The sequence below is a fragment of the Aristolochia californica genome, unplaced genomic scaffold (genome assembly GCF_029961685.1).
Source record: "Aristolochia californica isolate CCGP_79_NKW_82.1479 unplaced genomic scaffold, dmAriCali1.0.hap1 SCAF_9, whole genome shotgun sequence".
Taxonomy (NCBI): domain Eukaryota; kingdom Viridiplantae; phylum Streptophyta; class Magnoliopsida; order Piperales; family Aristolochiaceae; genus Aristolochia; species Aristolochia californica.
Genome location: NW_027182290.1, coordinates 2,587,003 through 2,609,717, shown reverse-complemented (window position 1 = coordinate 2,609,717; position 22,715 = coordinate 2,587,003). Strand labels below are relative to the sequence as shown.

Below are 22,715 nucleotides of genomic sequence, written 5' to 3'. Positions count from 1 at the left end.
CCGGAACCCTTTCAAAGTGCTCCCGCGAGTCGCATTTCCATTCTCTTGCGAGATCACCGAGTGTGGGCAGTTATGCTGCTCCTATCGACTACATTCTGGGGGCGAAACCGCGCAACAGACATTTGAAACCGCCAAATTTGAACGCTTGAGAAAAGCTTTCCAGCTTCGAAACCGCCTCGAACGCGCTCTATACGTTCTACATAAGAGTGCGAATCACTTCTCTGGTGAGCTTACGAACTGAACTAATCATCCCAGCTAAAGGTTGTCGGATCGGGGCTTATGCCTGATTCGAACTCCACCGAAAGGTACTCAGCTTCTCGTATCACTTTCGTTCCACTTTTCTATCGGAAGTCCCGGCCTACCATTTCGGGGACTACATGCAAATCTGAATCTCTTCGGCGACAATTAGTTCGAATCTGGATTATTCTAGCCTAAATTCGGAAGTTTAAAATCTCAGTGGCTCCCGAATCATTTTCTGGACGTTGTTCGGTGAATTTTGTTCAATATTTTTGACATTCGATTGTTCATACCAAGGTACTTGTTTATCCGGAGGTGACGGCTGAACGAGAACGAAATTTTCTTGATTTGGTTCTCCGAGCGATGTCGCCATGGCTTTCTACAGACATGGTAGCGAGCTACTTCCGGAAAAAAAAGACACGTTAGGGGTAGCTGGTAGACCTCAGGATCGGAATGAATATGGTTCAAGATTTCGCCGAGGAAAGAGATTTGTTCGGGTCATAAGGCGGAAACATGTCTTTTGGATTTTCATATTTGCGCTGATGTTTTTAATGTATTCGTCTTTGTTCCATGTGAAGTTGCCCTTTCTTGGTAAGTTGAAAGAAGTGACTGTGCTTGTTATTCATGTTCATTTCCCCTCCCTCGTCAACTTCATTGTAGATTCAGTTCGTAAGAGCACGAGTCAGTTAGTGTTGCCATGGTCATTCAGTCAAGACAGTTGAAAAACATGTAAAAGTTTTAGTTGCTTTACATAGCCAGGGTAGATCTGCCAAATTAAGAACGATATGATCCTCAGGATTATTCAATTTAGTCTGAATAATTCAATGATCTTGAATCATGAAATCTGTGATGTGTTGTTTGAAATCCTTTACGTTCTTGACATCCGCCCATAATTCTTGCTTAAATGTAAAGAAATCAGTAACTTCCTTTGATTTTTCTTCCTTTTTCTACTTGACTCTAGAGGTAACTCATCTGTTGTGATTGTAATAATAATATTTCAAATCAGGTCTCAAGCATGGAGTGGAGCCAGAGATTGACAGATCTTCAAAGAACAAACATCGGAAACATCGTAAGAGTGTTTTCTTTTGTTCTTTCTTTTCTTTCTTGTAGTGACTGTCAGTGCTATACATCTGTATCCTGAAGTCGTAGCAAAGGTTTAAATTTATGCTGTTGGATTTGTTGATATTCTTGCATTCTGAGTCAGCATTGTTTTGAGCCAAACATCCTGTGATCATTACATTTTAAAATGGAGGGCATCTAACTTAGGGGGCTTAATGAACTACTTCATTAGGAAAACCTTCTTGACCTGTCTAACAATCATACGTGCATTCATACGTGCATTTCAAGTTTAGAAGTTGTTCATGCTTCATCTATCTCGTGGTGGCTCTTTAAGGAGTAAAATATAACAAAAGTTTTGTGAAACACAAGTTAAGGTGTTATTTCCTAAGACTTGTTGCATACATATACTCTTATTTTCAGTTATTAATATTGAGGGATCCACATCTCTTTCACTTTGAGTTATAATATTCATTTGATGAATGTTATTCCTCATTCTCCATGATCTTTTCTGATTTGCTCCAGATGTCGCTTGTGAGGTTGACTTTGTGGAGTCAGTTGAAGTTCTGTCTGAGCCAAAAAAGTTCACAAATTTCACTCAGTTTTCCTCAAAATACATCATCACGGAGACGAAATTTTACAGTGATGATTCATTTGAACCAAGATTTGGTGGACATCAGACACTTGAAGAGAGACAAAACTCATTTTACGCTAAAAACCAAACAATTCATTGTGGCTTTATACGAGGAGCAGTGGAATATCTAAGCACTGGATTTGATCTGTATGAACATGACAAGCATTATATGCATACTTGCCACATTGTTGTTTCTTCGTGCATTTTTGGGAGCTCTGATTTTTTGAGGAGGCCAACAAGAAAAAAGGTTAGCATAATAATTCTATTTCTGCTACCTTTGTTATTATCTTATCTTCATGGTTGATAAAATTCGTTTTGAAAACTATTCATGTTTAAAGGGTTTATCATACTCAGAAATTAAGCTTCCAAATATTTCTTTATTTTTGTTCCCCTTTGACCTAAATTTTCTGATATTACTGTTTTGTAAGGTAGTATGTATTATGATAACTTTATTCGAGATGCATTAATGCAAAAAGAAGTTGTTACCCTTTATGTTTGGTCTAGTGATCAAGTTGGTGATATTTTTAATAAAGTCTTGGGTTGACGCGAATTTGGGGCATTTTGTAACAACCTGGAGCTTCTAGACATATATACTCCAGTTTCAGGGGGAGTGTTAAATATAGTGTAAGGGTAGGTTTGATCATTTTACATTGTCTGTAATCTTTGGTGAGAGTACTGTCATCTTTAGGATGTTAAGGTGTATCTATGGTGCAGATTTTATGCTGTTTAGAGGTGTGGTTAAGAAGTTACGATGAGTTATGTGTAATAGGGGTAAATATGTAATTGTCTCTCAAAATGACTGAAGTTAATTAGAAGGAAGAAAGGTCGATTTTTTAGCCTAACGAGAGCTCTCTCCAAGGCTCTCTTTCAGCCACTTTCTTCTCCCTTTCTTGTTCTTCTCTTCTCTTACTCTTCTATTTCTCAATTCTTCACAGAACTGTTGCATTTAATAGTTGTTGGATTCCATTTTCAACAAATAATAGTTTTAGGAACTTGTCATCATTTATTTATTTCATGGTTGCTTAAGATTGCTAAAAGTCACAAACAACTAACTCATTTCTATCCCTTTAATTATGTTATTTTAGTTCATGTGCCACTAGGAACCCATGTTTAGGTATTCAGTGAAGGGCTAAAAGTTAGTGTCACTTATAGGAAATGACATTCAAGCTTATTATTTGTATTGCCCTAGTTTTGTTATTGACATCTCCAAAGCAAGCTGAAAACATTTATTTCTTACTTTTCCGATACGGTACTGTGGTTTAATCAAAAGATGATCAAGTTGAAAGCCTTCTCAAGAAAATGGGTAGCCTATGCAAACAATAAAAAAATTACAATCCAAATTCAAGGTCAATGGGTAAAACTTGGACTAAACATAGGGTTTCCCCAGCTATTAAGAAACGTAGCAAGGCAAGAAAAAGAAAAACACCAAAACAATGTGAACCCATCATGTAATAAAATCAATATCATGTAGAATAATCAAAAGATGTTTACTTCTTGTATGTGGGGCCTTTTAAGGCTCTTAGATTGGCCTATGGTAAACTCTTTTTGCTGGCTTAGTCCATGTAAAATCCCATTGTAAGAAGTAGAAGGTTCTACTTATTTGTTTACTGAAAATGGAGTCAGTCTTGCTGCATAAGCCATTTTTAGACAAAATAATTTCTAACTAAAAGAAGAGTTTCCAGTTTTAGACATCAAACATAAAAAATTTTAACTGAAGCAATAAACTACAGTTAACATTGTCTTGGTTAGAGGTTCCACTAAAGCATCAGGGTACCACAAATGAGACATTCTGTTTTAGAAACTGGAGACTAGAATAGGAAGTTCAACTCTCACTAACTCAAGCCTTCTTCTTCCTTCCCTTTTTTTTGTTAACATGAGTTGTCTTGAGATGATCTCATATTTCTAGATATTCCTGAGCTAATTCTTCAACATGGTTGTGCTGCTTCATGCTCCGTTCATGCAACCCTTTGCCATCCTACCTCCTTTTGCCAACATATAGGGAGCTGTCTGCCAACGTCTAGTTCCTTGGGTTTAGCCTATACTGAAATTCTCATACTTTTTCTGATGACAATTAAACGAGAGGATTCTTTAAGAAAGAAGCTCCCAAGAGAGGAGGTACAAGCCAGCTATTATGTGAAAAGAAAAGAAAACCAAAAAATACATAAAAAGGAAAAACTAAATGGGGAAGGAGGTGCTGATGGCGCAGTATTGTCGGATTATCCTTCCTAGGAAAAGTTTCTGCCATGCAGTTGGCACACCTTCAGATACTGAAGAAGGCAGTTGTGATAGCGATGTTGATGAGGTGTCAGAATTATAGATAGAAGGAGATCCATAGATATGAGGTGTTGACAGGTTGTCTAGTTGATTAAAGGTGAGTTCATCTCCATTAACGAATGCATGAGAAAGGTCACAACTTTCATGAGGGTGCAACCTCTTTCATAATTGATTCATTCCTAATCAACACGACCCAAGAGAGCATATATGGGCTTCTTGACCGTATGAATGATATGAACATGCAGGGTCAGTGAAGGCCCACACACCTTCTAGTCACAGATGAATGTCATTTGTTCATCAGAAAGAACTTTAAAATCCATAGAGTTGGCCATCAATTTCCCAGATGTGTACTGAAGGGTCATTAAAAACAGACAGTCCATGTTGGACTGGATAATCAAGGGCATTATTGGCTGGGTCAGTAGGCTGCCATCACACTATCTTCTGAATTGTATATATTTTCTGGCATTATATTGTTAACTATTTCTTCTGTGGAATTTTTTTTAAAAATAGATAATTTTCCAGTATTTTGTTTTCCCCCAGGCAAGTCACTTGGTTCTTTCTTGATGCAGATAAGTGAATCTTCTCAGAGGAAGGTTTGTTTCGTTATGTTTGTGGATGAGAGAACAATACAAACATTGTCTTCAGAGGGACAAGTACTTGATGACAGAGGATATATTGGTTTATGGAGGATTGTTGTTGTGATAAACTTACCATATGCTGACATGCGAAAAACAGGAAAAGTGCCAAAATTTTTGTCACACCGCCTTTTCCCATCTGCAAGGTGCTGTCTCATCTCTATAGACTTTAGTTTATTGATATTTTCTAATTGAAAATTTTATTGCCTGAATATGTAACATTTCATATAAGTAAAGCAAAAATAGATTACAGGCCATGACCTGGAAAACGATTGTGAGATGAGCTTCAAATGATACTGGCGAAACTTTCTAATTGTTAAAACTTTCTAATTCTAGCTAGCTCAAGACCGCCAGCTTTAGTTAAAAGCTAACGGTCCAAGCCATTCATATTTTGTATATTCATTTATTTCGAATTTGTTCAGATGTCTGTTCATTCTCTTTATGTCAGGTACTCTATTTGGATTGATAGCAAAATGCGACTTGATACGGATCCAATGCTAATACTGGAATACTTCTTGTGGAGAAAGGGATCGGAGTATGCCATTTCAAATCATTATGATCGCCATTGTGTCTGGGAGGAGGTGCTACAGAATAAGCGTTTAAATAAGTACAATCACTCAGCCATAGATGAGCAGTTTCAATTTTACCAATTGGACGGTCTCACAAAATTTAACTCGTCAGATGAGAACACTCCTCTTCCAAGTTGTATGTTATCATGGCTATCTTTCTTAATGTTATTCTTCTTGCATTCTCTTCCTACGTTACGAAAGTGGTACTCGTTATGTGCAGATGTACCAGAAGGTTCTTTTATTGTGAGGGCCCACACACCCATGTCAAATCTGTTTTCTTGTCTTTGGTTCAATGAAGTTGATCGTTTCACCTCAAGGGATCAACTGAGTTTTGCTTATACGTTTCTGAAACTAAGGAAAACAAATCCTGGGAAACCGTTCTTTCTCAACATGTTTCAGGTTAGTCTATTCCCACCCCAGATTCATGGCAAGTGAGTTACCTGAAAATGTCTGACTCACAATCCCGAGAAATTAGTGTATTCTTTGCTAATAGAAATTTAGAATAACAATTTTGAATTCGAGGAAATGAGGAGAATTTTCTGTTATGGCCTTGCACAGGATTGTGAGCGCAGAGCTGCTGCAAAAGTGTTCCACCATAGAGTGGAAGTGCCCTCTCGTCCAGCTTCCGCTACTCTCTGAATACCAGAAGATTCTTGGCATTTTTTTTACAGAAATCATCTTATACCAGCCTCGCCAGTTAAGGCATGGGTGGGTCACTATTCCCACTAATTATATTTTTATCCTTGGAACAAGTTGGCAATCTATTTTCATTGTGAGTTTATTTGTGTCTGCAGGACTTTCAGTGCTTCCAACAAGCTGACAAATTGTTCATTGTACACTTTGATGAGTTTTGCCTTCTATATTTTTTTGCTGTATCATTCTCATTCCTTCACATCTTGTTTACTTCAATTCCTATTCACAAGGAATTCAAAACCATTTTTGGCTACAATTTTGACCTGAAATTTGAAAGTTACGGCCAGTTACCTTCTGTCGTTTGTTTTTTGGGTATTCGTTTGACAGAGAGACTGACGCACTGAATATCTGTTGCCTTTCCTTATTTCTTCCACTTCTTTAGTCCTGAAAGCATTTCCGCGTTAACCAATGTGATCTGAACGCACGGGACGTCATTAGGAAAAGAACATGAATGATAGATTGTTGTAGGCTCTGGTAGTGTGAAGTAAAAAAAGATTACAGCTCTATATTCCTTTTTTTTTTTTTTTTTTTTGTACTTCTCTGGTCTCAAGACGCTCCCAGATATGGTACTTTAACAGATCCTCATGTCTTATTCTGTAAAAAGAATATTTGATAAAAAGAATCAGGTTTGGTTTTCATAGATCTTATATGAGATGACATCAAAACTAGTTTACCATGAATGAACAATCCTGATACTGGGGTCATGCTGGGATTATCTGATAAAAATGCTGAGACTGTTGTATTCAAATGAGAACAGCTTCATAAGATAACTTACATAAATCCATTATAGCAAATACTGCTGATCTAATACGAAAAATCCGATTAAGATAATTATTGATTGCACGGCTGAGATAACCATTGATCGACGGCTAAGACAGTGTTATTTTATACGCAACAAATAGTTTTTCGATTTGCATACCAAAAGCATATATATATTTTAGTTTGAGCCCTGAAATGGGCCGAAGCCCGAAGCTGGATGGATCCTTTATACGAAAAAGACCGCATTTGGTCAGAACATTTCACCGTTCCCTGGAGCAAACACAACAATCATTTAACCGCAGAGAGATTTCTTCTTTCTCGTTTTCAGTACGAGATCGACTATTAACAGCTTTCACAACTCCTCTATTGCCGAAAAGTTTCTAGCTTACATGTAAAATCACTGCAAGGCACAGCTTGGTTGAATCTATTCGACTCTAGTTGCACTGCTTTCATGGAGCTCTGTTCTGTGAGATGCTTCCCTAAATTACTAACCAGCCACTTTGTGCCTTACAATTCGAAGCTCCAGAGCTGGACATTACGGTCTGCTATGCCTGTTCGATCGGGTAAAGCTCGGAGTAGTCAAAATTATGAAACATTTTCTGACGCGATGGTTTGTGGTGTCATCCTTTTACCCAGTCTCTTTGAAGAATGCTTTTATATTATGTCGAAGCGTATTATTATTCGGATTCATGTTAGGCCCGCTTTGAGTAAATCTTGTTTTCATACCGTTGCTTTCTATATGAAGTCAGACGAAATTTTTTATTTCTTACGCAGCAATATTGATGCTCGCTAAACCAACGGCATGAATGATTTGTTTTCATACTGTTGGTTTCAAGAAACAATACGAAGACAGCTGAGAATTTAGCATCTACCTCAGTGATCTGAAGCTCGCCAGTGGCATCAATGAAGCAGATGCTTGGCCTGCTCATGTTCTCTGTTGCTTTTACTTTCCTGTATTGCACACACCGCAGCTTTTGATAGAAAAAGGATTCCTGACGTGTTTTTTTTTTTGTTTTTTACATTGTAATTGCAACTCTCCCTACCAGGGCATATGATGTATTGATGGTGGATGCTGGAGGCACTTCGCTGCAATTAGCGAAGCCTGTTGAAGAGACATACGCAGCTATTGGCAGAAAATGTGGTCAGTGAGCTTGTTTTTATAGAGTTTTATGAATAATATATACAGGTGTAAGTTTCGCATACTTTGTAAGTGATATTGCTCCCATGTTTAAATTAAGTGTGCTGAAAAACGTCATGCTATTTATAAAACTTAACCAATACATATACATGGGACAATGTGTCCTTTGCATCTCTAATATGGCAGATCACTGGCAAAGTACCTGTTCTTTCTGTTACTCAATTTTTATCCCTAGCTCTAAATATTCTTATATATTTTCAGTTTCAGCTCTAGTTTCTTTTGTGCATTCACTGCTTTGATACGATACTGTTTTAACTAAAATGGCAGTTAACAATATTGGGAAGTACTTATGATTTTAGGAGCACATATGAATATTATTTTGCATCAGCACACATTGGAAATAGGTTGGGCATACTGTATCTCAATAGACAAAATTGTGTGCTTTGATAATTGCATTATTTTTATATTCCTCTCTCATTTTCTGATTGACTATGAGAAAGTGTAAACTAAATAGCATTATTTCCTCTCTCATTATTTTTTATATCGTTTTCACCTGATCCTTACGTCCTTATGTTCAGTTCATTTCAACAAATTTTGTTTTTGCTTTCTATGTACTGTACAGGGCTAAGTGTAACGGCAAAGGAGATAAAGCAAGGGTTTAAGAGAGCATTTGCAGCACCATGACCTGAAAAGCTTTGTTACAAGGTTTTGCTGTCTCACCCTTTTTTAGTATGTTATCTGTTATTCTACATCTCATTATTTTAGCTTACTGGCTGTTGAAGAATCAGCAAATGTGTTGTGATTGATGAAGAAATGTCACTTTAAGGTCAAGAGTCTTCCCCCTGAAATCCAATGAGGTGCATGAGTTGACTGGACATCTAGGGAGCGGACATTTTTTTATTTCTGGCTGCAAAAGCAATTGATTTCCATTAGCTTATATGCAGTAGTATGTAAAAGCTAGGATACGTACATCCTTTGAATAAAAGCTAGGACTAGGGCCCCACAACTGGATTTTTGGATCATCGCATTCTTATTAGTTGTGTCCAAGATTCATAATTTGAAGGATACTAAAGTTAGTCAGCCACAAACCAAAGTCAGATGAGTGATCCTTGGATTCTGCATTTCCCATTTAGCTATTCTCCAACCTGTTATGCCTCAACTCTGAATTCATCAACAGTTTGGAACTTGTGTTTCTGGAGCTGAATCCTTTCGAACCCAACCACATGTACTTTTCAAACATCTAATCCAAGCCTTGCAATACCCTGATCCTTAAAGTGCCTAAAAGCCTTTGTCAGCTGTTGCTTTTCATGAGTCAACAACTAGTATTATTGTAAAAATTCTGTAATAACTGAATTCAACTGAAGTAGAAGACAATATTTTGCTGACAGGGAGATGGATGCCCATTTTGGAGACAAATTGTCTCTGTAGCTACAGGTTGCTCAAATGATGACTACTTTGAAGAAGTATATCAGGTGAAGCCCCTTTGACACAAAGTGGATATTTGCATTCCACAGTTTTAGAACATCTAATTTTCTGACCATTTTCACAAATGAAACCAATGGTGCTAAAAAATCATCATTGGAGGTCTGAGTGTTCCTCATGAGAATTTCCTACTCCTGGAGAAGGGAGTAGTCAACTACACAAGCAACAATTGTGCAGGCAACTCAGAGGCCCTCATTTGAACTCTTTAATTTGACTGGTAGGATTAGCAACATATCATGTGTTAGAGGGTCCCAGCATTGAGGACAACATTTTATTGAAGGCTGGGATTTTATACATAAGTTAGATTGAGGAAAATGAGCTGTCCAGGCTACCAGGGTAATATCCGTAAAGTGCCTTTTTGCTCAGAAAATGGGGGATTGATTTGACCAAACGAGCTTTACGATTATTTATTGTTGAAGTCGTTGGTTGGATACTCTACAAATGAAGCTAGAAATCTGAAGTTTCACCTTTCCCCCCAATTGTGGGTAGTCCTACCTGGGAGGCATCATCCTCTGGGAAGGGGTCAAAGATTCTGATTCTCCTAACTATTTCAATTGGATCAACAGTAACTTCACTCAGAAAGCTATGTCAAGAATTTTGTGATTGATTAATGTCATAATTCCAAATATTAACTAATCCCTCTAATAAATATTGTTCTTGCATCTCTTATTGATGGTTCCGTTGTCACTTTCATTAGCACTTTGCCAATGGTGAAACATGGAACCTTCCCAGTGGAGCTCATGAAACTATTTGCCATCTCAAAGATGCTGGAGGTTATATTTATTAAGTATTTTTGTCATTTGACTTTGTCCATATATGGTAGATTGTGTTAATGGGTTACTAGTACGGTTAAATTGGCTGTTGTTTCTAACTTCGAATTAACCTTGAGGAAGCTACTGAAGGACCTCAAAGTTGCAAATCTGTAGGATTTTTTTGTTTATGGAAACTTTATTTTCAGTTTTATGATTTCCATGATAGTTCATTTTCTTTTACGATGGATATAATCATTTAGTCTGTGCCATCTCTAGATTTTATGCCATTATCACATCTACGGAGGTCGGATATGAAAAGCCTGCAGCTGAAATCTTCAGTGCTGCTTTAGGTAAGCATTCATTAGGTTAATTCATTTTTTTGTTTAATTTATTTCAATTTTGACTTCAGTATAATATAATATACCATTATTCTATCCCCAGTTAAATCTTAATATCAAGGATAATTTGTAGTTGTGCTTCCCTTTTCTTTAATCAACATGTGAACTTTGTTAAAAGAATACAAAAGAGGAGGAAATCGTTCAATTGCTTGTATACTTCAAGCTTTAAAATTTAGTGTTTATTGCATGTTTTTTTCTTTCCATATTTCCACGCACCAGTATCCGGGCTCAATTCTATGGTTTATTCTTTTAATTATCTTTTCATGTTATGTTCAAGGTGTGTTTGTAAGTAGCAGTTTCAGCAGAAACTATGGATAGTATAAGAAATTAAGAATGGAAGAAATTATTCTCTTGAAACATGAAAGTCAATTTCAATCCTATTGGGTATTTGAAGATTACATGAAACAATTTAGTTAAAATTGGTTGTCCTTCGTAACTTTTTGGAATGCTTTATACTGGGGCATTTATGCTGCGTATATATATCTACAAATCTGTTACACTTGTGCTAATATTCTTGTGTTTTATTATATTTCTTACAGATCAAATTGGAGTAGAGGCTAATAGAGTAGTTCATGTTGGGGATGATGAGAAGGCTGATAAGATGGGGCCCGATGCCATTGGAATTGATTGCTGGTGAGAACTTTATAAATCATGCACTTTACTGTCTGCTTCCAGTGGCCCTTAAACTCTTCTTCTTGATCGGATTTGATTAAAACTGTGTTAATTATGCATAACTCACTAGCGGTGAATGTGATCCGGAAGAAAGATTCTGAGGATTAGATCTGTTAGATGACAAGGATATATAGTCTGCAATTATCAGGAAAAATGCTTGCCTACTTTCTGCGGAGAAAAGTCTGGTTTTGACTGATCGAACGGGCACTCAATGCTGTTTTCAGGTTGTGAGGATCTGATATAAAGACATTTGCTGACATAGAAGACCGTATTCTTGTACGAGCAAAGTGAAAGGGAGAATATTCCACAAGGTTAGAGACGTCCTAAGCTTGTCTCTGGTTGCTTTTGCACAATACATGAGATGCATGAATCATCCCTCTTCGACATCCTTTTTCCAAAACTAAAACTATCACGAAAACCTTTTGAGGGCATAAATTTAAAATTTTCCTTTTAGTTTGTTGAAGAGGTGGTGGTTGTGTGATTACAGTCAGGAGTGAACTTTAGGAGAACTCAATAAATATCAGGCTTTTCAAATCCCATTATCAGATGTTATGCATTACACTGCTTAATGCTTCCGAAATAATAAACATTGTTGATGACCTGGGGAGCATCCTTGAGTCGAGACTCGGCCTATTCACATTGGGCTTAACCTATGTGCTAGTAGACCGAGGAGTTCAGGGTCGGACTTGATCTGTCTCAGTCCAAAAACGGTAATTTGATCTGTACTAAATTTAAGATTCACGTCACAGGTTTCATTGTTTTATTTTTTATTTAAACAATTCTATAGGAGGTTATCATGAACTTCTTATGCCTTAACTAAAATGTCAAGACTCTCATGTGTCATCAAAGAAATGTTTCTTCGTTGAACCATCTTTTCACACACAATGCGTGAGACTGCCAAAGACATCGTGGAGGGCTATGAAAACTAGAGGTGAATTTTCAGCGGCTTTCTTTTAGACAATACGTGTTATCGTTTATAGTAAAATTTCTTACATATTCGCAGCCATCTATATAAAAGAATTTGCCACCATTATGAGCGACCCCCACAAGACATCAGTCCCTAACCTGGACAGTGTTGCGTCAAACCTGCAGGTAGGATTTTGACATCAGATCTGGCTTTGGGACTCGGGGGTATCGATCCACTGGGTTGACGTTACCTAAATTTTATCAGGCTGAGTTGGATTGTTAAGTCCAGGTCTCAACACCTTGCTGGGCCCGGAGCAACAGGAGCAGGCATTAAAGAAACTTGATACATGCTGGGGCATCATGTGTTATTTCTATAAAACCCCCAAAATCTCTTTGTCCTAGCCATCATGCATTATGAGAGACCTATAATATACCGTCAAAACCCTTAGACATATCAAACGTTGCCTGCCATAGTGGGCAACCACGACAATACATGGATCTCCAACCACGACTCAGATGAAATCTGGGTAAGGTCAGCCGAGTGAGATCAATACTTGCGACTCATACTAACAAATCTCATAGCCAGACTTAGGACGGGTCCAACCCCTAGACCAAAACCACCACCCTTCAAAAGTGGGATCTAAAGTTCAGAATTTGGTTGAATCTCCCGTGCATGAAATCCTAAATAGTGATGAGTTTAGGGTGACTCGATGCAGTATCCAGGACAAATCTGGCCCCAAGTACCAACCTGCCTTTCTCCCAACTCTTTAAGTCGACCTGGCAAGTTATAAACCCTGGTCCCGAATTAAATAAAAAGGTCCAGCTTTACTTTAAAACCCAAGGTGTACTTCCCTCAAGGAATAGTCAAGGCTTCAACGAGAAGTGCTAATCTGTCAATTCTTGCATTTTAAGTAGCACCTACTAACAACTAGATTGACTCTTCCGCTAAACATGTGCTCCCTAGCAAAACTCCCACACTCGTGTACAGATGATTTTATAAGTGAGCATCATGAAATACTCAAAACTACAACCACCGAAAGGAACTCAACTAATTTAAACTCAGAATGATAAAACCATGCAAAAGTATCCACACTCAATAAGCTTTTCATATGAGGAAAACCCTGGGCATCTGGCATTCATAAAACATCCTAAGCCTGTATGTTACCAATCTATTCATCTATTATAGTTCATGATTGTAGTGGAAATCACCAAATACCAATCCACTGTTTGAGCATATCAATGAGCTTTGATGATAAATTAATCAAATCGGCCACTACTGCTGTGAATGATCAAGGACCGCAACTGAATGACAAATAAATATTCTCTTGATTCATCTACCTGTATACAGTCTTGAATAAATTAACAGTGGAAGCTTATGACTAGCATGTTCTACAATGTGGTTTACCAAACATCAACCAAATGACACAATACCAATACAACCCAAAAGATCAACCTGAACAGCTGCCCCTTATAAACTACTCCCATGAGCCGCCAAATTCATCATTTGTTGCCATATTTCATCATCATACCTATGGCGTTCAACTTGGAGTTCCTCCACGAGTTGGGATGACCGATCACTTCAAGAAGGTGTGTGTGTGTGTGGGGGGGGGGGGGGGGGGGGGGAAGGAGGAGGCTGAGTCCTAGTCAGACTGGCTTCACCGTGAAGAGTAACACTCTCTTGGCGATGCCATCATCTTTGGAATGTTAGAGTATTGGAATTGTCCGGAAGCGCATTTTGATTTCAAGTTTCTCCTCCCAGTAAAAGTCCTCAATTGTGATTCTCCAAGAGAAGAAATGCTAGGAGATGAATGACTCCATTGCCAGGGAATTGTCAGCATGTCCTTCAGTAAAGTGGGTGGCTGTCAATGCCATTGGTCACTCCGGTGGCATACTTGTAGCCTAGGATTCTACCATTTTGGATGCTATCAATATTACTGAGGGCGTTTTCTCTCTAGGAATCTAGTTCCGAGATAACTCCTCCGGCAATATATAGAGTTTAGGTGGAGTCTATGGCCCAACTAGATGTCGGGAGAGAAGATCTTTCTGGGATGAGCTTGTGGAGCTCTATCAGTCGTGGAATCTCCCCTGGATATTTGAGGGAGATTTTAACGCCATCCAGTTCTGCAATGAGAAGAAACCCTCGTCAAATCATATATCTGCCATAATGCAGGGGTTTTCAAATTTCATTGGTGGGTGTAATCTTGACAAGACTTCTCTCTTCGGAAAAAGTTATACTTGGTCTAATAGCCAACGAACACCTATCCTCTCAAAATTGGACCGATTTTTGGTAACGTCTCTGGAAGGGTGCTTAATAAGATGGGTTCTGATCATTGGCCTATCATGCTCTCCACCTCCTTGGAGAAATGGGGGCCTTCTCCGTTCCGTTTTGAAAACTCATGGCTCTCTAATCAAAATTTTGAATCTCTTATTGATGGTTAGTGGGGTGAAGGTCCGTGCTTTGGCAAAAGAGAGTTGAGTTTTTCCTTTAAAATTGCGATTTTTAAAAGGAAAACTTAAGGAATGGGCCACTAGTCGTTGTCCCTCTTTGGCTTCCACGAAGGCTACTCTCCTCTCTCAGATTGCTAACCTGGACCAGGTGGAGGAACAAAGGTATTTATCCCCTACTGAGTTCTCTTCCCGAAATTCTCTGAACTCAGATTTAAATAAAATTTTGTATCAAGAGAGAAATAGATGGAAGCACAGAGCCAGATTTAAGTGTTAAAGGAAGGTGATGCGAATACAAAGTTTTTTCATGTCGTCGCATCGACAAGGAGGTCCAACAAAATTACCTCACTATGTATTAATAATGAGGTAACATCATGTCAGACCTCAATAACTAATGTGTTGATTCAGTTTTTTATAGATCTATATTCGGAGGAATGTTCAAATAGGCCAAAAGTTCAACACATCAGCTTCTCCCGTCTCTCCCCAATGGTCGCTTCCCCATTAGAGCTCCCTTTCTCTGCTGCTGAAATCGAGCGTGCCGTATTAGGAATGGAAAGTGATAGGGCCCCTAACTCAGATGGCTTAAATGGAGATTTTGGCCATGGCTCAAAGAGGATATTTCCGCTATGCTGCATGGTTTCTTTAGGAATGGTATCGCCTTTCACAACATTGGGGCATCTTTCATCACACTAGTACCGAAGAAGGTCAATGTTGAAAAGCCAGAAGATTTCCGACCTATCAACCTGGTCACTAGTGCATACAAAATCATGGCAAGAATTCTAGCACATCGGCTAAAAGCCCTCCTCCCGATCGTCATCCACCGCGGGCAAGGCGCTTTTCTCAAGGAGAGAAATTCTTGACTCTACAATGGCTACACATGAGGTCATTGATCATTTCAGTCATAACAAAGAGCCAATAATTGCCCTCAAGCTTGATCTGGAAAAAGGCTTTTGATCGAGTTAATTGGACTCTTCTAGATGAGCTTATGGAAAAAATGGGATTCGGTGCAAAATGGAGATTCTGGATCAGAAGTGTGGGTTCGGCTTCCTACTCTCTCATTCTTAATGGCTCTGTTTGCGGTTATTTCAAAGGGACAAGGGGGATCAGACAAGGAGACCCGCTCTCTTCGCTTATTTTCAACATTATTGGGGAATTCCTCTCCTCTATGTTTTACTCCACGGTGAACCATGGATGGCTCCCCCCAACCAGCCCCCAACAGGTTTTTAATATCCCCATTGTTCAATATGCAGATGATACTATCATTTTTGGGATCGGAAATATGGATGGTGCTAGAAGGATCAAAGTTGTCTTTGGTCTAATTGAACTTGCATCGGGGTAGAAAGTTAATTGGGGGAAAACTTCCCTTATGGGTCTCAATGTCAGCCCTGTGTTACTAGAAGAGTTGGCGAAATGGTATCTGATAAGCTTGTTTGTCCTTCTCCTTGGTGGACTTCAAGAGGCAATCGGAGAAGTTTATCTCCAATTTGGAGATCATTATATCTACTTATCTCCAAGTTTTCTTCAGCCGTCAGATTCTATGCTGGTAGCGGCAGATCTTTAAAGTTTTGGGAGGATTGGTGGATAGGTCAAGAGCCTTTACAATCAGTATTCAGGAACCTCCTCCTCCTATCTTTATGAAGGGAAATATCAATTGTAGATGTTTTTGAAGGAGATGGTTTGAACTTGCACCCTAGAATCTCTCTGATATGAGGCTCTGGAGGCAAGTAGGATGATGGAACTTTTGCAATCGTGCAAACTGACGCCTTTAGTTACTAACAAGATGATATGGTGGCCTTATAAAAGCAGATTTTTCTCAGTGTCTTCTATGTACAGCTTTATCAATAGTTGGCATTCAAACCAAAAGGATCATGAGATTTTCTTTTCATAGCATCTCTACGCCCCGCCAAAGATAAAAAATTTTGTATCGAGTGCCTGCCAAGGAAAGATACTCAAGGCAGACGTGCTCAGAAGAAGAGGACACCCAGCTATTGACCCTCTCTACCCTCTCTGCAACTCTGAGCCGAATCAGTCAATCACATCCTACTTCAATGCTCTATCTCGTGGAAGGTATGGACTTCCATCCTCAGTAAGATGGGGTTGCAATTCTGTATGTCAGTGGATTTCTTTCAGCAAGATGCTCACTGGTACTCCCCTTCCTGGGCTTGGAAAACTTATGATATCCGCTTGCACTGGTTTCATTCCGTGGGGGCTTTGGAATGAGCGTAACCAAAGGAGTTTTGATGCTAGAAGTAATTATGAGGTAAGGGTTGTTGATTGTGTGTCAGGTCAAATCTATGCATGGCTCCTTACAAAGAAGCATTTCTCCTCCTTTGTTGGTTCATCGATTCGTGATAATTGGAGCATTATTGCAAAGATGCAGTGTGAAACCAAGACCCCGGTTATGCAAGAATGGACCCCCCAGAGCCTGGTTTCCTAAAGTTAAATTTTGATGGTTCTTCTCTTGGTAATCCCGGAATGGCTGGTTTGGGGGGTGTTAAATCAGATTCCTCAAGCAATCAATGTTTGTCGTATGCTGGTCCGTTAGGCATTTTTGACTCAACGACAGCTGAACTCCAAGGTCGTCTCAATGAGCTCCACGTTTTCTGAGACAATTATAGTGGTCCACTTCACATTGAGGGGGACTCGAAGGTGGTTATTGGTTGGGGCGAAATGTGTCCCCCCCCTATGGCGGCATTGGGATTATCTTCAAAAAATTCTTGAAATTGCTTCTCAATTTTCTTGTATTTGGTTTCACATTCCGAGATCTGCTAACTCGGTGGCAGATGTGTTTGCCAAGTCTAGAGCAACCTTTCAATTTCTCGTTGTTAGAGATTTGCTCCCGGTTTCTTTGTAATTCTTTTTGTTAATATATACAGAGATTTGCTCCCGGTTTCTTTGTAATTCTTTTTGTTAATATATACATCCTTTTCAAAAAAAAAAAAATGAGAGATGGAATCATGGCACCTCATTTCATCTAAATTTTATCTATAGAAAGCAGCATAACACTCTTAAAAATGGTTTCCCCAAAGTCATTTTACTCTTGTGGAGTACTTTCATAGAAGGAACATTACTCGTGTTCAACTTTGACAGTAGTTCCCAAGGTAATATGGGAAACCTGGATGAGGTAGCATTATTCTAAACTCTGAAGGGCCTATCTCTTTGGTCTTCTCTGCTCCTTGTAGTAAATATTCCTCCAGGGCTCTTCTAGAGGGCTCACAGTGTGTGCAAATCACTTCCTGGAGCCTCTTAATGTGGAGGCAGACTTGGCAATCATTACCAATTGAGCGCCCCCCCCCCCCCCCCAACCTTCAAACAGAGATGAGTTTGAATACTTCAGCCGTTCCCCCTGTCACAACAGAGAGGTTGACTCCTTGGGTAGAAGCAGAGGTAGCCATCAACACCTTGTTGTGGGGAACTCTTCCCCACCACTAGCCTCCATTAACTATTGTGTTCTTTTAGTTCATTTATGTTTGTAGCTCTCTTTCTAATTAACCTTTTCTCTTGATGTACTTTCTTCAGGGAGCTCCTCTTTAATAAATTCCTTCTCATTGCCATCCAAAGAGAGAGAGAAAAGAAAAGTGAAACCACACCTTTTTGTCAAGCTACTTACTTTTCTTTAGGAAACCGAATTCTCTACCACTTTCCCCACTTCCCTAGCTCTCTATAAAAAATGAATTCTCCAGCAAGTGTCCCTGTTAACTGACATACTCTGACTCATCAAAGATACATAGCCATAATGCCACACCTGATAAAATGACTTAAAAGCATGGTAGAAGAGGACAGCCACACCAAGTAAATTTGTCCATGAAAGAGAAGTAAAACCATAAACATAGTATTACCAAAGCAATCGAACTTCATTACAGCCGTATCTTAATCTTTGTTTATTCAGCCCAGTAACTCATAAGTTGGTTTTAGCTGCAATCAAAACGTTAGACCATGAAAAATTTAGCCCAGTAAGTCAATCTAAGAGAATCTGAATTTCCTCAACTGAAAGAAGAGAGTAAAACAATTCATCCCAATAAATAACTTAAAGCCTAGTATGAGAAGACAACCACAACAGAGACGTTTGTCCAATAAACACAAGTAAGAGTAATAAAAATGATAAACAAGGTATTATTGGTGCAATCAAACGTTTTTACAAGGGAAAAAGTTTTGCATAAATGTCTAATAAATACTCTCCATACATATGAAACCGACTACTTAGTAATTTTATTCATAAGGAAACCTTAACTTTCACAACAACGAAAGGATATCTTCCTTCCACCAACAAACAACTGATTCCAATACCAAACATGGAAACTAACCTCCATCAGAAAATAATATCCTCGTCCTTTTCCGCTCCCGTAGACAACAAATTGTGAACTGAATTAATTGAGATCCCTCTTTGAAGTGATATTTTCTCTGCAAACTGGTCCTCCGCAAATTCTTTAGCTGATGCACGCTGCTTCTCGATTTCCCTCTTCTTGTAACCTTGTATCTTCTTCAACCTAAAAAAGTCCTCTCGCTCAAGCTCATCTAGCTCTCCCTTGATATAACTAATCGTATTCTCTAACCTTGGCTTCACGACATTTTCCAAAGCATTGACTCTCCGATTTGTAGTCTTAATCGCCTCATCTAGTGTGAGAAATGAAGTCTGAAGTGAAGCCAGCTCAACAAGGACTTCAATAGCCTTTATATAAGCACCTCGACAGAGTTGTATCTGTTGCCCTCCCCTGGCCAATCCAGTGAGATCGTTCTTCGTTTCACCGTCAGTAAAGTACTCGAACTTTGGAAGCTTGACCCCTGCAACATTCTCTTGGCGGGAACGCACTTTCAAGGAGGCAGATTTGACATTTTCTAGGACCACGTGCTTAACATTTTCTCCAGCCACATATTTGGCTTCGGTCAAAGCAAAAGAGGATGTTTTCATGATCTCACCCATGGATTCTTTCGTAGAAACAATCTTTTTAAGAATCTGACGGAATTGGACGGTTAGAGCATCACTCTTCTTTTTCAGGAGGGCATGGCCACGTGTGGCACCTATAAGCCGCGCTTTCATGACCCCGAGCATTGTTACAGTAGGAACCACGGTGAGGCGCTGGTTTTGGCCTGACATTTTCAGTCTCCCAAACGTCTTCGCACCAAATCAGAATTATGACAGACAGGAAAAACTACTCAAATTCCGGACACTCTCAAGATCCTACTCCACTCCCGTACAATCAGAAATTCCTAAATGCTTGAGGAAAAAAATCCACCGAATTCAAAACCTAGACAGAGAAAATAGACAAAAGCATATCAGACTTCTACTTTCATCGATCCAAAAGCTCCACCACGTAAACATGATTATCAAGATCTCAAAAACTTACAGCTAAAAATAATAATAATAATAACAAAAGGAATCTCAATCACCTACATATAAGAACCTAAATTCTCAAATCAAATTGTAATCCAACGCAAATAGATTCGCCAATCAATCGAAAACAAAGAACTTACTCTTTCACCTCTTAGAGCTTCTGCGATCTGTCAGAGTTTCTTACCGTGATTATGATGTGAGAATCGAAAGTGAAGCTCGTTAAAACAGCAATCTCTGGAGCACAGAGGAATCGAACGAAGAGTTGTAGAACCGGCACCTACACGGTTACAGAGGAGTACCACCTTTTCGTAGTGACTATCTTTGGATCACAGAGGAATCGAACGAAGCCTTACGCAGACTCCGCAGCAAGAAGAAAGAAGGAATTAATTGATTTCCTTAACCAGAAATAACTGCCAAAAAGTCAAGCCAAATTCACGTAAGCATACATAGGAACAATTGATATGGGTGGAGAGGTCCAATCCTACAGAATGGAGATGGAAAAGGGAAGATGGGTGAAGAATATCATAAAAGAAGAAGACAAATACACAATAGAAGACAAGAAAAAGAGAAATTGGATCAAATTGTCAGAAATTACTTCAGTCCATAACATTTTGTTAGACTCAACCAAAAAAAAAGGCATGACAAGATGTAGTTTGACAAGGTAAAATAATGATAGATTTTAAACCAACATACCTACCAGAGAATGATTAAATGCAGAGCAATTCGGTAGAAACACTCTTAGGCACTAATTTGAAAGTAAAAAGGGAAACCCAACAACCAAAGTCACGTAATAATGCTGCTAAGAACTTAACTTTCAAAATTCAGGCAAGGACTTGTGTGGGAAGTGAAGAACACTTTCTTACAAACCCTAACGCAATGATGATAGATGAGGTCAAGTGTACAACTAGGAACCTTAAACAGGAACAATCCATCCACAACAACCTTATCAGTTTCTAATAAGGCTACTTTCATTCATAGGCTAGTAGAACCTCACGGGAGAAACTACACAGACCCATATCCTCTAACATCAAGCAGAAAAAAGTGATAGCCAACTCCTGAAATACAAAGCAAAAGAGAAAAAGATGACAAGTCCACATGAGTATCCAAAGCACCAAAAAAGGAGAAAAAAAAAACAGGAAAGAAGTAGATTTTTTCATGACCTTATAGGATAAGCATCTGGGTATGTCTTTATCCATGGCACAACCCTCGATAAGCTAGAACAGGATGCATGATGAGATATTGTTAATCAGCTAGAGCATGTGGTGAGTGAAACTTTTAGTCAATACCCCTAATAGAACAGAGGACTACATGCATAACCAATATGCCTTACAGAATAAAGAATGAGTAAATACATACAAATGAATAGATGCACTCTCAATCAATAAACTAAAAAAGGGAAAACAAATAAAGTAAACTAGGGAAAATATGCCCAGTGAGGATTAGAAGATAAACCTTGACATTCTCAATTCAAATAAACAGTCTTGGACCTGTGATGTTTGACCAACATTTCTTTATGAAGAATTAGGTGGTTCACTAGGAAAGTAAAACCTTATGCAGGCACTATACAGAAACTGTTACTAGTTTGTATTTACATTTTTTTTTTAATTTCAGGCGTTGCAAACCATATACTTCAACATTAACAGTAATTAACCAAATGCAAATCATTGCAATATAAAGTGAAACAGATAACAGCTCGACATTATACCTAGCAAAATGCCAAAAAATATGGAAAACAGTATGCTCACACAATTATGCACAAATCACCCCTAAACCCTAAACCAAACACTAAAAACACTAAATCCTAACCCTAATCAAGAATTTAGACCCTAAACCGTAACCCTAAATCCCACAATTATGCACAAATAACCCCAAATTAGGCACTGAAACTAAAATTAAATCAAATACAACACTAATTTAATCGGAAAAAATAGGGTTTAGGCATACCTTCTGAAATTGGGGGAAAACCGAAGCCGAAGGGTGAAATCGAAGCCGAATGGGGAAATCGAAAGGTATTTTGGGGGAAAAGATAATAGCGAGAGGGAGAAGGGAGTGAGAGGCCGAAAGGGAGAAGAGAGGGAGAAGAGAGAGAGAGAAAAGAGAGGGAGAAGAGAGGGAAAAGAGAGAGGGAGAAGCGAGCGGGAGGTTTAGAGGGAGAGCGAGTCCGAGATGGAGGCCGAAAGGACGTTCGCAGCGAGAGATGGAAGCCGTAGAGAGACGGAGACCGGAGAGAGACGGTGGAGAAGAGAGAGGGAGAAGAGATCTCGGGGGCCGCAGTGAGACTAGAGAGTGGGTGCGGGAGATGGGGCAAAAAAAAAACGATATGAAGAGAGCGAGAAGAGGGGGGTGCGCGAGATGGGGGCGAAAAAAACACGAAATGAAGAGAGCGAGAGAGGGGGTGCGGGAGAGAGAACCCCGGCGATCGCTTCATCCGGATGAAGGCCAAATATGGGCGGAAACCAAATTCCGTCGTTTAAACCGTGGAGATGATTTTCGGAATCATTTGAGTCATCTAGATAAATTCGATTCATGAACTGAATAACACAGCTGAAATTCATTTCCTAGTTGACTAATTAAATAGTGGTTCGGTTCACAAGTTAGTTGAGATAATCATTAATTATGATCAAACTACTGAGATTGTGTTTCGCACTAAATGATTTTTAATATTGTATCAGCCCTATATATATATATATATATATATATATATAAATTAGATAATAATTAAATTTTAATGAA

General features: G+C 38.9%; 2 protein-coding genes and 1 long non-coding RNA gene across 4 annotated transcripts; 2 read left to right on the top strand and 1 right to left on the bottom strand.

The window, feature by feature from the left end:
* The first annotated feature begins 122 nt into the window (after positions 1 to 122).
* LOC137942077 (probable hexosyltransferase MUCI70) lies at positions 123 to 6,393 on the top strand. Its single transcript, XM_068787757.1, has 8 exons — positions 123 to 828; positions 1,244 to 1,306; positions 1,819 to 2,174; positions 4,771 to 4,982; positions 5,285 to 5,541; positions 5,626 to 5,804; positions 5,964 to 6,113; positions 6,200 to 6,393. The coding sequence occupies exons 1-7, from the start codon at positions 609 to 611 to the stop codon at positions 6,042 to 6,044; spliced, it is 1,368 nt and encodes a 455-aa protein (XP_068643858.1). The 5' UTR covers positions 123 to 608; the 3' UTR covers positions 6,045 to 6,113; positions 6,200 to 6,393.
* A 773-nt stretch (positions 6,394 to 7,166) lies between these two features.
* LOC137942027 (uncharacterized) lies at positions 7,167 to 12,083 on the top strand. The gene is made up of 7 exons (XR_011110465.1): positions 7,167 to 7,420; positions 7,904 to 7,998; positions 8,618 to 8,700; positions 9,384 to 9,467; positions 10,506 to 10,579; positions 11,167 to 11,260; positions 11,524 to 12,083. It is a non-coding gene; the product is annotated as an uncharacterized lncRNA (long non-coding RNA).
* Positions 12,084 to 18,734: 6,651 nt separating this feature from the next.
* On the bottom strand, positions 18,735 to 22,369 carry LOC137941237 (V-type proton ATPase subunit D). 2 transcript variants are annotated; one of them, XM_068786560.1, is made up of 3 exons: positions 21,927 to 22,369; positions 20,123 to 20,392; positions 18,735 to 19,896 (listed from the first exon to the last, which is right to left on the bottom strand). In XM_068786560.1, the coding sequence occupies exon 3, from the start codon at positions 19,743 to 19,745 to the stop codon at positions 18,960 to 18,962; it is 786 nt and encodes a 261-aa protein (XP_068642661.1). In that variant the 5' UTR covers positions 19,746 to 19,896; positions 20,123 to 20,392; positions 21,927 to 22,369; the 3' UTR covers positions 18,735 to 18,959. The 2 variants fall into 2 exon arrangements, with proteins under 2 accessions (XP_068642661.1, XP_068642660.1); XM_068786559.1 differs by having other exon boundaries at positions 20,167 to 20,392.
* Between the last annotated feature and the right edge of the window lie 346 nt (positions 22,370 to 22,715).

What these genes read in the sequence shown, in the direction of transcription:
- LOC137942077 (XM_068787757.1), top strand. Translation starts at nt 609, where the DNA reads ATGGCTTTCTACAGACATGGTAGCGAGCTACTTCCGGAAAAAAAAGAC. An exon ending in GAACAAACATCGGAAACATC is followed by an intron (nt 1,307 to 1,818) that starts GTAAGAGTGTTT and finishes GATTTGCTCCAG; the next exon opens with ATGTCGCTTGTGAGGTTGAC. An exon ending in GGAGGCCAACAAGAAAAAAG is followed by an intron (nt 2,175 to 4,770) that starts GTTAGCATAATA and finishes TTCTTGATGCAG; the next exon opens with ATAAGTGAATCTTCTCAGAG.
- LOC137941237 (XM_068786560.1), bottom strand. Translation starts at nt 19,745, where the DNA reads ATGTCAGGCCAAAACCAGCGCCTCACCGTGGTTCCTACTGTAACAATG.